Here is a 12,216-nt window from a genome sequence, read left to right as displayed (position 1 = left end):
AATTGTATATTATTTGCATAACTCGTCTTTTACCAGCCTGACACTACATGAACTTCTCAATTAAGAAGCAACTCAGAGTTCAACTGGTTTTAAAGGCACCAGGAAGCAATGCATTATGGGAACTAAGGTACATTATTTATATCTTGCAATTGATAAGGGGGGAAATATTAAAATTCAGCTTTCTACCATTTTGTAGTATAAAGTATAATATGAAATCGATACATAATAAATATTCGTAAAGCTTCAAACATTCTACATAGATCTGTGACTGGTTGTTGACGGTGCACTTGTTACTCTGGATCCTTTAATGGGGGCATAGACATGTATAAAACTAGAGTTCTTATTAAGAAGCTAAAAGAAGAAGCAGAATCTTGGGGATATATTTTGTGTCTGACATCAGGCTGAAAAGGACAAGTGGGTGGGGCATTGGGATGACACTTGTATCTTTCAACCACTCTCAGCACTGGTGATACTGACTGACAGGTAGCCGGAAACTGCCCCCCCCCCCCCTTATCCTTTCCAGCTGGATACTATACCCAATATGTGGTTCAGCTTCTGGAAGAGATCAACTTAAAGGGGTATTCCGCTCAAACCTAACTTTTGATATGTTGCTGCCCAGGGTGAGACTAACAATTCCTTCCATATTTGTTATTATCTATTCAGTCTCCTTCCCCAAGTTCTCAGCTGCTGCTTTCTGCTAAAGACACAAAAATCTGTGTGTGAGCTTTTCTCTCTGTCTCCCCCTCCTCCCCCCTCCCGGCCTATAACTCTGCTCCGCCAACGGTCTATAACTCCGATCCGCCAATGGTCTATAACTCTGCTACGCCAACTGTCTATAACTGCTACACTAATGTTCTATAACTCTACACATTAACAATATATAACTTTGCTATACTGACGGTCTATAACTCTGCTACGTCAACGGTCTATAACGCTGCTACACCAACGGTCTATAGCTCTGCTACACCAACAGTATATAACTCTGCTACACTAACGTTCTATAACTCTCCTACGCCAACGATATATAACTCTGCTACACTAACGGTCTATAACTCTGCTACACCAACGGTCATTAACTCTGCTACACTAACGGTCATTAACTCTGCTACACTAACGGTCATTAACTCTGCTACGCCAATGGTCTAAAACTCTGCTACACCGACAGTATATAACTCTGCTACACTAAGGTTCTATAACTCTGCTACGCCAACGATATATAACTCTGCTACACCAACGGTCTATAACTCTGCTACGCCAACGGTCTATAACTCTGCTACGCCAACGGTCTATAACTCTGCTACGCCAACGGTCTATAACTCTGCTACGCCAACGGTCTATAACTCTGCTACGCCAACGGTCTATAACTCTGCTACACTACGGGCTATAGCTCTGCTACACCAAAAAGTATATAGCTCTGCTGCACCAACGGCATATAACATCGTGGAGGTTTTTTAGGACAAATCAGGATAGTAGCAAAAAGTTTCTGCGAGGAATCGAAGACATTGTTGGATATTTCTCGTCTTGAACTCGGAGCGGCTGAGGTGTGTGAATTTATTGTCGGCCTCTGTGCACCTGCAGAGGAGCGGGGAGGCCATTACTTACATGCTCGATCCTTTCATCGGGGGCCAGGCTTGTAGAAGTAAAACTAAGTGCTGGAACTCCGGCCGCGTGTGACTGATGTCCAGCAGCTCCACAAAGAGACGGTATCTTTTCTCTTCATTCTCAATGTCAGACACTTCCACCTAGAGGGGGAGAAAGCACAGTCCTTGAATCCATTCTGTGTAACCGGGGAAAAGCAAGGAGCATGATGGATCCTGGACACGGCCAAAAGCCGACAGCTCTTTGTCAACGTCTAGCATGGAGAAAATCATCGGCTTTGTACAGAGACTAATGCAGTAAAAGCTCTCTAAAGATCAAAGGTTACCGCTATAGATATTCATAAAAGGCAATTTATGACAATGAGGTTGTCATTACTGGTTGTCTATTGCATTAAAGGGGTACTCCGACAAACATAGACTGTTATATAGATTTGTAATTTAGTTCTATTTAAAAATCTCCAATCTCCTAGTACTTATCAGCTTCTGCGTGTCCTGCAGGAAGTGGTGTATTCTTTCCAGTCTGACACAGTGCTCTCTGCTGCCACCTCTGTCCATGTCAGGAACTGTCCAGAGCAGCAGCAAATCCCCATAGAAAACCTCTCGTGCTCTGGACAGTTCCTGACATGGACAGAGGTGGCAGCAGAGAGCACTGAGTCAGACTGGAGAGAATACACCACTTCCTGCAGGACATACAGCAGCTGATAAGTAATAAAAGATGCAAGATTTTTAAATAGAACTTAATTAAAAATGTGTATAACTTTCTTTAACCAGTTGAATTGAAAAAAAAAAAAAAATTGTAACGGAGTACACCTTTAAGGCAGTAAAGGCTGAAAAAAAGAGTAGACCTGGGTGATATATAGATGTATCCTGTTCATATTGCAACTGATATACTGTAGCTAACAAGTATGCAAAGAAACAAACAACCTAAACATTACCTAATGGATAAAAGATTAAAAGGAGAAGGGTTATCACTTTCATGCTGCCCGAACAGAATGACTGGGGGGGCCACAGCGGCTTCTCCTCACCCGACCAGCCTTGACTGACAGGAAGAGATCAATCAATCAGAGCCAGTAAGGGGGGGGGGGGGACTAAGAGGGGCGGCCCTAGTGACTCATGGGGTTCAGGCAGCACAAAAGTTCCCTTTAATTGAAACCATTTATAGAACAAATAAAAAAATAATAAATCCCAGGTAAAAAGGCAGCATCTATGGAGGCAGTCACACATTCCCAGCACAGTTGTAGACAGGGACAACGGGAGTTTGGAACGCAGTTCGGAGCTCCCAACATTATCGTATCATTCGGTCGAGAGGCCCGACGGGATTTGCATCTTCTTGATGCTGTACCGACAATAATGAGCGATGATGATGGGAACGCCGTTCCGTAGCACATCGGACATAATTACAGACTGTACACGGAATGTGTAAGAGCTCCCTACCAAAAAAAATATAAGTTGTAAAAAAACTGTTAGGCTGGGTTCACACTACATTTTTGCAATCCACTTTTTTTTTTGCGAAAAATGGATAGAAAAAACGGATGCATGTGTGCATCCGTTTTGATCAGTTTTTCCATTGACTTCCATTATAAGAAGAAAAAAAAAAGTATCAAAACGGATCAGTTTTTTTTTACGTGGTCGACCTAATTTTTGTGTCTGTCAAAAAAAAAAACGGATCCGCTTTGATCCGTTTTTTTATGTAATGGAAGCCAATGGAGAAACGGATGCACACGGTTGCATCTGTTTTTTACATCAGTTTTTCTTCCGTTTTTTGCAAAAAACAGATTGCAAAAATGTAGTGTGAACCCAGCCTTACCCAACATTTCACATACAGCTACAGCACCTTACATACCCCAAAGATATAGGCCCCAAAACCAAACACAACCGATAATAGGCTGGATGTTTTAGTCGTAGTATGGACAAAAAAACAAAGCTGTAATATAGCCGTCTGAAATTAGTCTGACATCTAAGAGTCCTGTAAGATGAATCAATTTTTAACGATTCACAATAAAAAAAACATTAAAAAATTACTGTTTATCGATAACCTGAAATCGTTCACCGTATTACACAGAACGATAGTCGTTACTACAATTGTTACTACGTCTGATCCCAGCAAATGAGGGAACCATGTGGAATTACAGTGAACGATTACCAATGATTATGGTGTCAGCACCAAAAGAACGATTTCTCGTTGGTCGATTGACCGTTTCCTGCATTTTACATAAAACAATTATCGTTTAAATTTGAACTATATATAACAATAACTCACACAATAATCGTCCCGTGTAATAGGCCCTATATACAGTGTGTGTGTGTGTATATATATATATATATATATATATATATATATATATATATAATCTCTATTGGGAGGCCAAACTTCTCCTTTAAACAACTACACAAAAAAGCTTATCGACCTTAATTGGCTTTTATTACTTGGGGGGTGGAGAGAGCACTGACCTGACAGTTCGGCGCTCGCTTCCCCCTCATTACGGTGCCGTGTAAACCTCACGGGCCTAGCTAGGTGTCATCAATATCCAGAATCCTTTTACAGTGCCGGCTCTCACATTGGGATTCCCTGCCATTAGGCTACAGATATAAGGGGGGGGGGGGGGGGGGTAGAAGCCGTTCCTGAATGTCGCCGTTACACCCCGGAACGGTGGCATCACATTACTAATTATGACGGCTGACATGCAGATCTGCTCTTCAATTCCTTAAAACGACTGTTAAAAGTTCAACTTAAACCTTTAATTTTCTCCGGGACGTCATTTTCCTCAGTCACTTTAATAGAACGGCCTTTTTCTAGGTATTAAAAAACAACAACTTTTCTTTTGCAAAGACGTTAAGTACTTCATTGAGTCGGGTGACTTTCCCCATCAGGGAGGTAAGATTTCCGGCTGTAGTATGACGGCTTATCAGCGATAAATTCTCCGCCGCTGCCATGACGCGCCCGCTCTCTCAGTCTCGGCTAAGGACATCAAGTTAACCTTGTGTACAGGCGGCTATATGACACACGGCTTCAGGAACCGCTTATAAACTGGCGGCAAATACCATCAAATCTCCAACCTGACCTGATTTATGGTCTTGTACAGGCGGCAGCATAAGCCTTTTTTCTTTTAAAGGGGTACTCCAGTAAATAAAATGATTTTTAAAGGGGAACTATTGCAGGTTTGATGAATCTAACCTGCTGATAGCCCCTTACTGCGCACGGGGAGCCGAGGAGGAAGGTGTGTGTATTACCTTCCTCCTCGGTGCTGTTTGCCGTGTAATCCTCGGTCCGGAGCACCGTTAGAAGCACTGCCCCACCCCAGAGCGGGAGTCTGTCTGCTCTTTGTAATGATAATCAATGGATTGGGTGGGCTGGAACGAGGCTCCGGGCTCTGGATTGAGGATTACACTGATAACAGCACAGGAATGGCACCGAGGAGGAGGTTTCCCTTTAAATCAGCTGGTGTCAGAAAGTTCTACAGATTTATAAATTACTTTAATTTAAAAATCTCCAGTCTTCCAGTACTTATCAGCAGCTGTATGTCCTGCAGGAAGTGGTGTATTCTCTCCAGTATGACACAGCGTTCTCTGCTGCCACCTCTGTCCATGTCAGGAACTGTACAAAGCAGGAGAGGTTTTCTATGGGGATTTGCTGCTGCTCTGGGCAGTTCCTGACATGGACAGAGGTGGCAGTAGAGAGCACTGTGTCAGACTGGAAAGAATACACCACTTCCTGCAGGACATACAGCAACTGATAAGTACTGGAAGACTGGAAATTTTTAAACAGAAGTAATTTACAAATCTATATAACTTTCTGGCTTTGATAATACATAGATAATGTTACGTTTAGTCAAGTATGACAATGCTCATGCCTTTTTGCAACTGGTTAAATTTCCCTGCTGTGCATTCTGGGCCATGAAGGAGAATGACTCAGCAGCCCAACACTACATTACAATACAGGAAAAAAGGTACACCGTAAAAAAAAAAAAAAAAAAAAAAAAAAAAACACCTTAAAATACATAAATGCACAGAAAAGCAATCCCCAGAGGGAACCGCTACTATAGGGGAAAAAAACAGCATCTTATTATTCAACAAATCTGTCACATTTTCATAAAATAATAGTGTGCCAAAAAAATGAAAATCATAAAGTTTCAGCTGGCCTAGTAGAGTAACATCTGTGCGCGGTAGTAAATGGTATAATGGTGCGGCTACGAGGGAGAACGGAAGCGGGCTGGGAACGCACTTACCTAAGGCTAGCCATGCAGAAAATGGATGATTGCAGCAGATATATAATAAAAGAGGTGACAACAGCGGAAAAATAAACATATTCCCAACCCCCCTCTATTATTATACTGCAGTGAGTTAATTAAAAGTAAAAAAAAAAAAGTTTTAGAGTCGCTATGGAACAGTTGTAATCCGCAGCCGCATCACACGGTGTAGTAACACTCTCTACATAGAAATAATGATAAAATAATTTGACTTTTTGGAAAATAAATGGGGCACCCTTCCTGGGGTAGGGCGGCAGAAACACAATGGGCCTCATTTACTAACAGGGCGTCAATTATAAGCCGTTATACTGTCGGCTGGGTCTGCTTTTTTGGGGCAAATTCATTGATGTGGCGCAGGTCCGATGTACATCTGGACGGTTTTTCACAGGGCAAAATTAAAGCCCCAACATCCCGCCGCTCTAGAAGTGCCTGATTATTAGAATTAAAATTATAATAATTACTATGCAAATCTGTCGGTTGTGTCAGGTTTTTAAGGTCACGTCCATGACCCGCCCACTTGGCTGGTTTTTGGACAAAAACGATGAGTTTGTCGGGTTTAGCCAGAATCCTACCCCGCAGTGACGAGGGACAATTGCCCAAAACAGCCATCTGTGGATGGATGACTGGGTTTGGTTTTACCTTGTTTCGTCACAAAATTAGCAACTGACTTAGGGTCCTATTACACGGAGCTATTTTTAACGATTAATGACTAACGATATGCGATCGCAAGTGAGATTGTTGAACGATGGTCGTTAGTTACGATCGTTACTACGATCGTTTACACCTTCTGATCCCAGAAAAACAATGAACAATGTGCAATTACACTGAACGATTAGTGAAAAAATACGGAACCTGAGCGAACGCATGTGGAATTACAGCGAACGAATAACGATAATTTTAGGTTCAGATCTAAATCAACTATCAACGACATATGAACGATTTTTCGATCGTTGCCTGCAATTACAAAGAACAATTGTCATTTAAATTCAAACGATAACGACTTTTTGCACGATAATCGTCCCGTGTAATAGGGCCCTTAGACTTTGACGCTAAAGGGGCCTGGTATTCCCTATTTGTGTCCCAATATTCTGAACCAAGCAGGACTTAAGGGGTTACGTATCACTGGGAGGCACCCCTTAGGATCAGGCTTCCTTCTCTGGAGGGATATCTTGCTATTCCCGTGTTTTGGGACTCACAACTGAGTCTCCGCGGACCTCTTTTTTGCATATTCAAAGTTTATAGGGGGGTAATATATCAATGGAGACTCTTGAGTGAGTACTCCATAGGATTTTTTTCGCTGATCTCCCTGAGCTCAGTGATTGTCATGATAGATTCGTAAACTTAGTTGGATAGTGACGGAAAGGGCCACTTCAAATGTTGGTTTTGATGGTCTCCTTCCATGTTTTGAGACTCTTAAATGAGGGTCCGCTGATTTTTTATTTATTTTTTTGCAAATTTTATTTCCCAGGGGGCAATGCACCTAGGATTTCACAGCACTGAGCGCTATAACCAGTAGCAAACAGTTTTTGTTTTTTTTTGGCCGGTCTCCCTGAGATCAGTGTTCTCTTTCCCGTACTGCCAAGATGAGTCGGAAGTAAAGGCAGGATCGTTCAGCCGGGGACCCGAAGATGACGGAGGAGGTCATTGAGGGAGCACGGAAAGGTAAGAATAGGCTGATTGTTATGTTCTGTGCCTGGGCATAAACATATTAAAAGTTAATTCTGAACGGAATACCCCTTTATGGTGTGTTCACACCTACAGGATCTGCAGCTGATTTTCTGCAGCAGATTTCATTTAAATAACTGAACACAGCATCAAATCTGCTGCAGATCCTGTAGGGGTGAACGCACCCTTAAAGTGAACCTGTGACCACCCAACAGTTGGATACATCAGAATGAAAGCATTCGGAACATGCAAATCTGTATTTATATGTTCATAAAAAAAACCTTTCATTTGGGCTGTGAATAGTATCAATGAGGTGGGGCCTAATATTCCCTGGGCCCTAGTGCCGCTACACCTTATTACTCTGTAGGCTGCATAATCCGCCACTCTGCATACAACACAGTGAGGTGCAGCGTTCTATGACCATGGAAATAATAGGCTCAATAATAATAGCCCAAATAAAGTTTTTTTTTTTTTTTTTTTTAAATGGCAAAGGCAACAAAGGTATGTTCTGAACACTTTTATATAGAACTATCTAGCAGTGTCGTCACCTTGGTAAGTAGGGGTTAAAGGGATGAGAGGTGTCCTTTATGGTGTCAAAAATGACTTTGAAGACCCTGTTACCATTCCCCCCCATATTCCAGATTCCCATGAATTATCGAATTTAGTAATTTTTTTTAGATTTTAAGTATACTAAAGCCCAACAGAAGGAAAGCCAGAGGTTCCCCTAGCCATAGCCAAGTAAGTTGTAGCAGCTGCTAAATAACATTAGTAGTGTTTAACATTCAGCACTGAAAACACAGGTGTCTCCGCACCGCCGCCGCCGCGCTCCGAGCTGAATTATTTATAATAACTAGGTAGGATAATTTAGCTGAAAGTAGTTTTCAGCTTTTGAAGTAATAGTGAAAAGAAACAAACAGAAAGCACCTATCTTGTTCCACCTGTGGCAATGCTACAACAAATCACTGTAATCACTGCGGCCATAGCTCCAGCCATGGGAATGTCCGTCATTTACCAAATGGAAAGGAGATTCTTATCATCTCAATCATTAGTCCCAACCTGCAGGTTATGGGAACTCATAGTATGACCAGTCACAAGAGGACGTCTCAGTTATGTAACTAGGAAATACTCATTCCGAACAACTTCACGGTGACTTATGGAGGTCTGAGAGACGGCTTCTCTTACTATACGTTATGCCGGACTCCTCCTGTTACTATACGTTATGCCGGACTCCTCCTGTTACTATACGTTATGCAAGACTCCTCCTGTTACTATACATTATGCTGGACTCCTCCTGTGACTATACGGTATATGCCGGACTCCTCCTGTTACTATACGGTAAATGCCGGACTTCTCCTGTTACTATACGGTATATGCCGGACTCCTCGTTACTATACGTTATGCAAGACTCCTCCTGTTACTATACATTATGCTGGACTCCTCCTGTGACTATATGTTATGGCGGACTCCTCCTGTTACTATGCGTTATGCCGGACTCCTCCTGTTACTAGACGTTACATGCCGGACTCCTCCTGTTACTATACATTATATGCTGGACTCCTCCAGTTACTATACGTTATGCCGGACTCCTCCCGTTACTATACGTTATGCCGGACTCCTCCTGTTACTAGACGTTATATGCCGGACTCCTCCTGTTACTAGACGTTATATGCCGGACTCCTCCTGTTACTAGACGTTATATGCCGGACTCCTCCTGTTACTAGACGTTATATGCCGGACTCCTCCTGTTACTAGACGTTATATGCCGGACTCCTCCTGTTACTATACATGATATGCTGGACTCCTCCTGTTACTAGACATTATATGCCGGACTCCTCCAGTTACTATACGTTATGCCCGACTCCTCCTGTTACTATACGTTATGCCGGACTCCTCCTGTTACTATAAAGTATATGCCGGACTCCTCCTGTTACTATAAAGTATATGCCGGACTCCTCCTGTTACTATACGTTATGCCGGACTCCTCCTGTTACTTTATGTTATGCCGGACTCCTCCTGTTACCATAACGTGTGTCTGGGCCACAACTTTGGCACACCAACAATTTATCCACAAATTTTTTTAGATATTTTAGACACTTTAGAGACATATTTCCACCAGGTACGAAAAAGGAGTTTGACCTACATAAGTGGCGACACTGCACCCAAAAAAAAATCCAAAATCTGGCAGAAAATTTGGAAAAGTAATAGCTGGTGGAAACTAAGAGTAGACAGTCTTCAGATGCGACAGATTTATCATACAGTCCGCAGAGCATCTGGCACATTTGAAGACTGTTTGCTCTCGGTTTGCACATAGACAGTAAAAGTAAATCTGCTGCTTTCTGCTGAAGACACGAAAATCTGTGTGTGAGCTTTTCTCTCAGTCTCCTCTTCCTTCCCCCTTTCTTTCTTAAAGGACAACTCCCATGAAAAACGTTTTCCCAGTAATTGAAGCACATTACAAAGTTATATAACTCTGTAATGTGCTTCAATCACCTTCTTCCCTATCTTTTTCCCCCTCCACCCCCCACCAGGAAGTGCAGGAAACTCACACATACCTAATTACTGTCGTCACCAGTTTCTTCTCTCAGCTGCTTCTTGTGAGGATGAGTCATAAGCAGGAGGGCTGCTCTAGCTCCTGTTACACCAGCCTCCCCCTCCCCTGCCTTGTCAGGTGACTCTGCTTGCTCAGCTCCCATTGGCTGAGCAACTGCAAGCCATCTGAGTCATGTCACTTGCTTATCTTACCTCGTGACAGACTCCCCGCACATAGGCAGCTCCCCCCTCCCCTCATACTCTCTCCTGCTGCCGAGTGGACTCAGTGAGTGAATGAGTCATGTCACTAGGGAAGATAAGCAAGTGACATGGCAGTTGCTCAGCCAATAGGAGCTGAGCAAGCTGAGTCACCTGACAAGGCAGGGGAGGGAGAGGCTGGTGTAACAGGAGCTAGAGCAGCCCTCCTGCTGATGACTCATCGTCACAAGAAAGAGCTGAGAGAAGAGCTTGATGAGGACAGTAATTAGGTATGTGTGAGTTTCCTACACTTCCTGGTGGGGACGGAGGGGGGAAAAGATAGGGAAGGGGGGCAGATAGGTCATTGAAGCACATTACAGAGTTATATAACTTTGTAATGTGCTTCAATGTGCTTTTTCATGGGACTTGTCCTTTAAATGGCCGATGTAAACAACTCCTTATATGCAAATTTGTAATGATGGGAGGGATGGAGTTCATCAGCATTTGGACCTCCGATTAATTCTCCATACATTACAAAGAAGCTACAATGTTGCAGATACAGCCTACCAGGGACTTGTTTGCATCAGCCGCCTCAGAAGGGAGGGGGGGAGGAGGGGGAGACAGAGAGAAAAGCTCACACACAGATTTTTTTGTCTTCAGCAGAAATCAGCAGCTGAGAACTTGGGGAAGGAGACTGAATAGATAATAACAAATATGGAAGGAATTGTTAGTCTCATCATGGGCAACAACATATGAAAAGTTATGTTTATGGGGAATACCCCTTTAGGCGTGCCAGAATACTATTAATGCCTAGAATATTTCAACATTTACTTTATTTGGATGCTCAAATAGACTGTTTCCTCTGCTTTGGACACCACTGGTATCTACTCTGGGTCTCTTCATAAAACACCACACAGCCCAGTTAAAGCCATTACTATGGCGGCTAATCACAGCTCGGCCGCACGCACGTAACACAACAGTGTGGGGCCACGATTGGCTGTCATAGTAACAAAGACTTCAAAGTTTCTTAATTTCCAACATCAAGCAGAGTAAATGAGTTTCCTGAAATTCTCAAAAAAAAACAAAGAAAAAAAAAACATGATTAGTCGTCTATGTCAGGAACTTAAAAAAAGTTGCAACAAAAAAAAAACACAACCCACAGGTAGTGCCGTTTTCTTTCCAGTGTGTTTAACTCCTGCTCTGGACAGTTCCTGACATGGACAGAGGCGGCAGCAGAGAGCACTGTATCAGACTGGAGAGAATACACCACTTCCTGCAGGACACACAGCAGCTGATAAGTACTGGAATACTGGAGATTTTTTTAATAGACACTTTCTGACACCAGTTGAAATAAAAGGATTTTTTTTTGCAGTGAACAACCCCTTTAATGCCAGTTATGTGAAGTTAAACTTTCCTCTTCTCGGTTTGACTCATCTGTCAGTCAGGCAGTGCGATCTATACAGTCTATCCAAAGAGACAGGTGTGATTAGGAAAGTCTAGGGAACGTGCTGTACCGAGGGGGCATTTCTTCTCGGAGGTAAATGTTTTCCACTAATTCGGGTCTGCACAGAGCGAACGGAAAACCTTTATCTTTCATGACAAGTGGAGACGCTGAAGATCCCGCCGAGATAAGAGAGAGCTCTGCCGCATTCTCACCGGAGTCTGGCATCTGAAATTGCGCAGTTAATAGCTACCACCTGACCTATTGCTAGAAGATACATTGTTACTGCTCATTACGTGGATACAATTCTACACCGTACGGCGGATACACGGGCGCAGGGCTCCTCTAGCCTCAAAGTGTGAAAAGAAACGGAGCCATTTTAAAGCACAAGATTTTATCATCGTGAATTGACAGATTTTAAGCCTCGTTCTTCCATTCAAGATAAAGTGTAGGGGGCAATTTCACCCAATTACTACAATCTCGTAATGTACTGACTGTAGTCCAGACTAGGCAGTGAGAATATTAAACAGGTTATTAG

General features: G+C 42.8%; 1 protein-coding gene across 2 annotated transcripts in view; it reads right to left on the bottom strand.

Annotated features, from left to right (window-relative positions):
• Window positions 1–12,216, bottom strand: part of NBAS (NBAS subunit of NRZ tethering complex) — a 445,751-nt gene that overhangs the window by 60,756 nt on the left and 372,779 nt on the right. For both annotated transcript variants that reach the window (XM_069973153.1, XM_069973154.1), the window contains exon 49: window positions 1,603–1,742. In XM_069973153.1, the coding sequence (XP_069829254.1) occupies window positions 1,603–1,742 (140 nt within the window). The remainder of the gene's footprint in view (window positions 1–1,602; window positions 1,743–12,216) is intronic.

Source organism: Dendropsophus ebraccatus, chromosome 6 (genome assembly GCF_027789765.1).
Source record: "Dendropsophus ebraccatus isolate aDenEbr1 chromosome 6, aDenEbr1.pat, whole genome shotgun sequence".
In the NCBI taxonomy this organism is placed as follows: Eukaryota; Metazoa; Chordata; class Amphibia; order Anura; family Hylidae; genus Dendropsophus; species Dendropsophus ebraccatus.
This window is presented reverse-complemented; position numbering and strand designations above follow the sequence as displayed.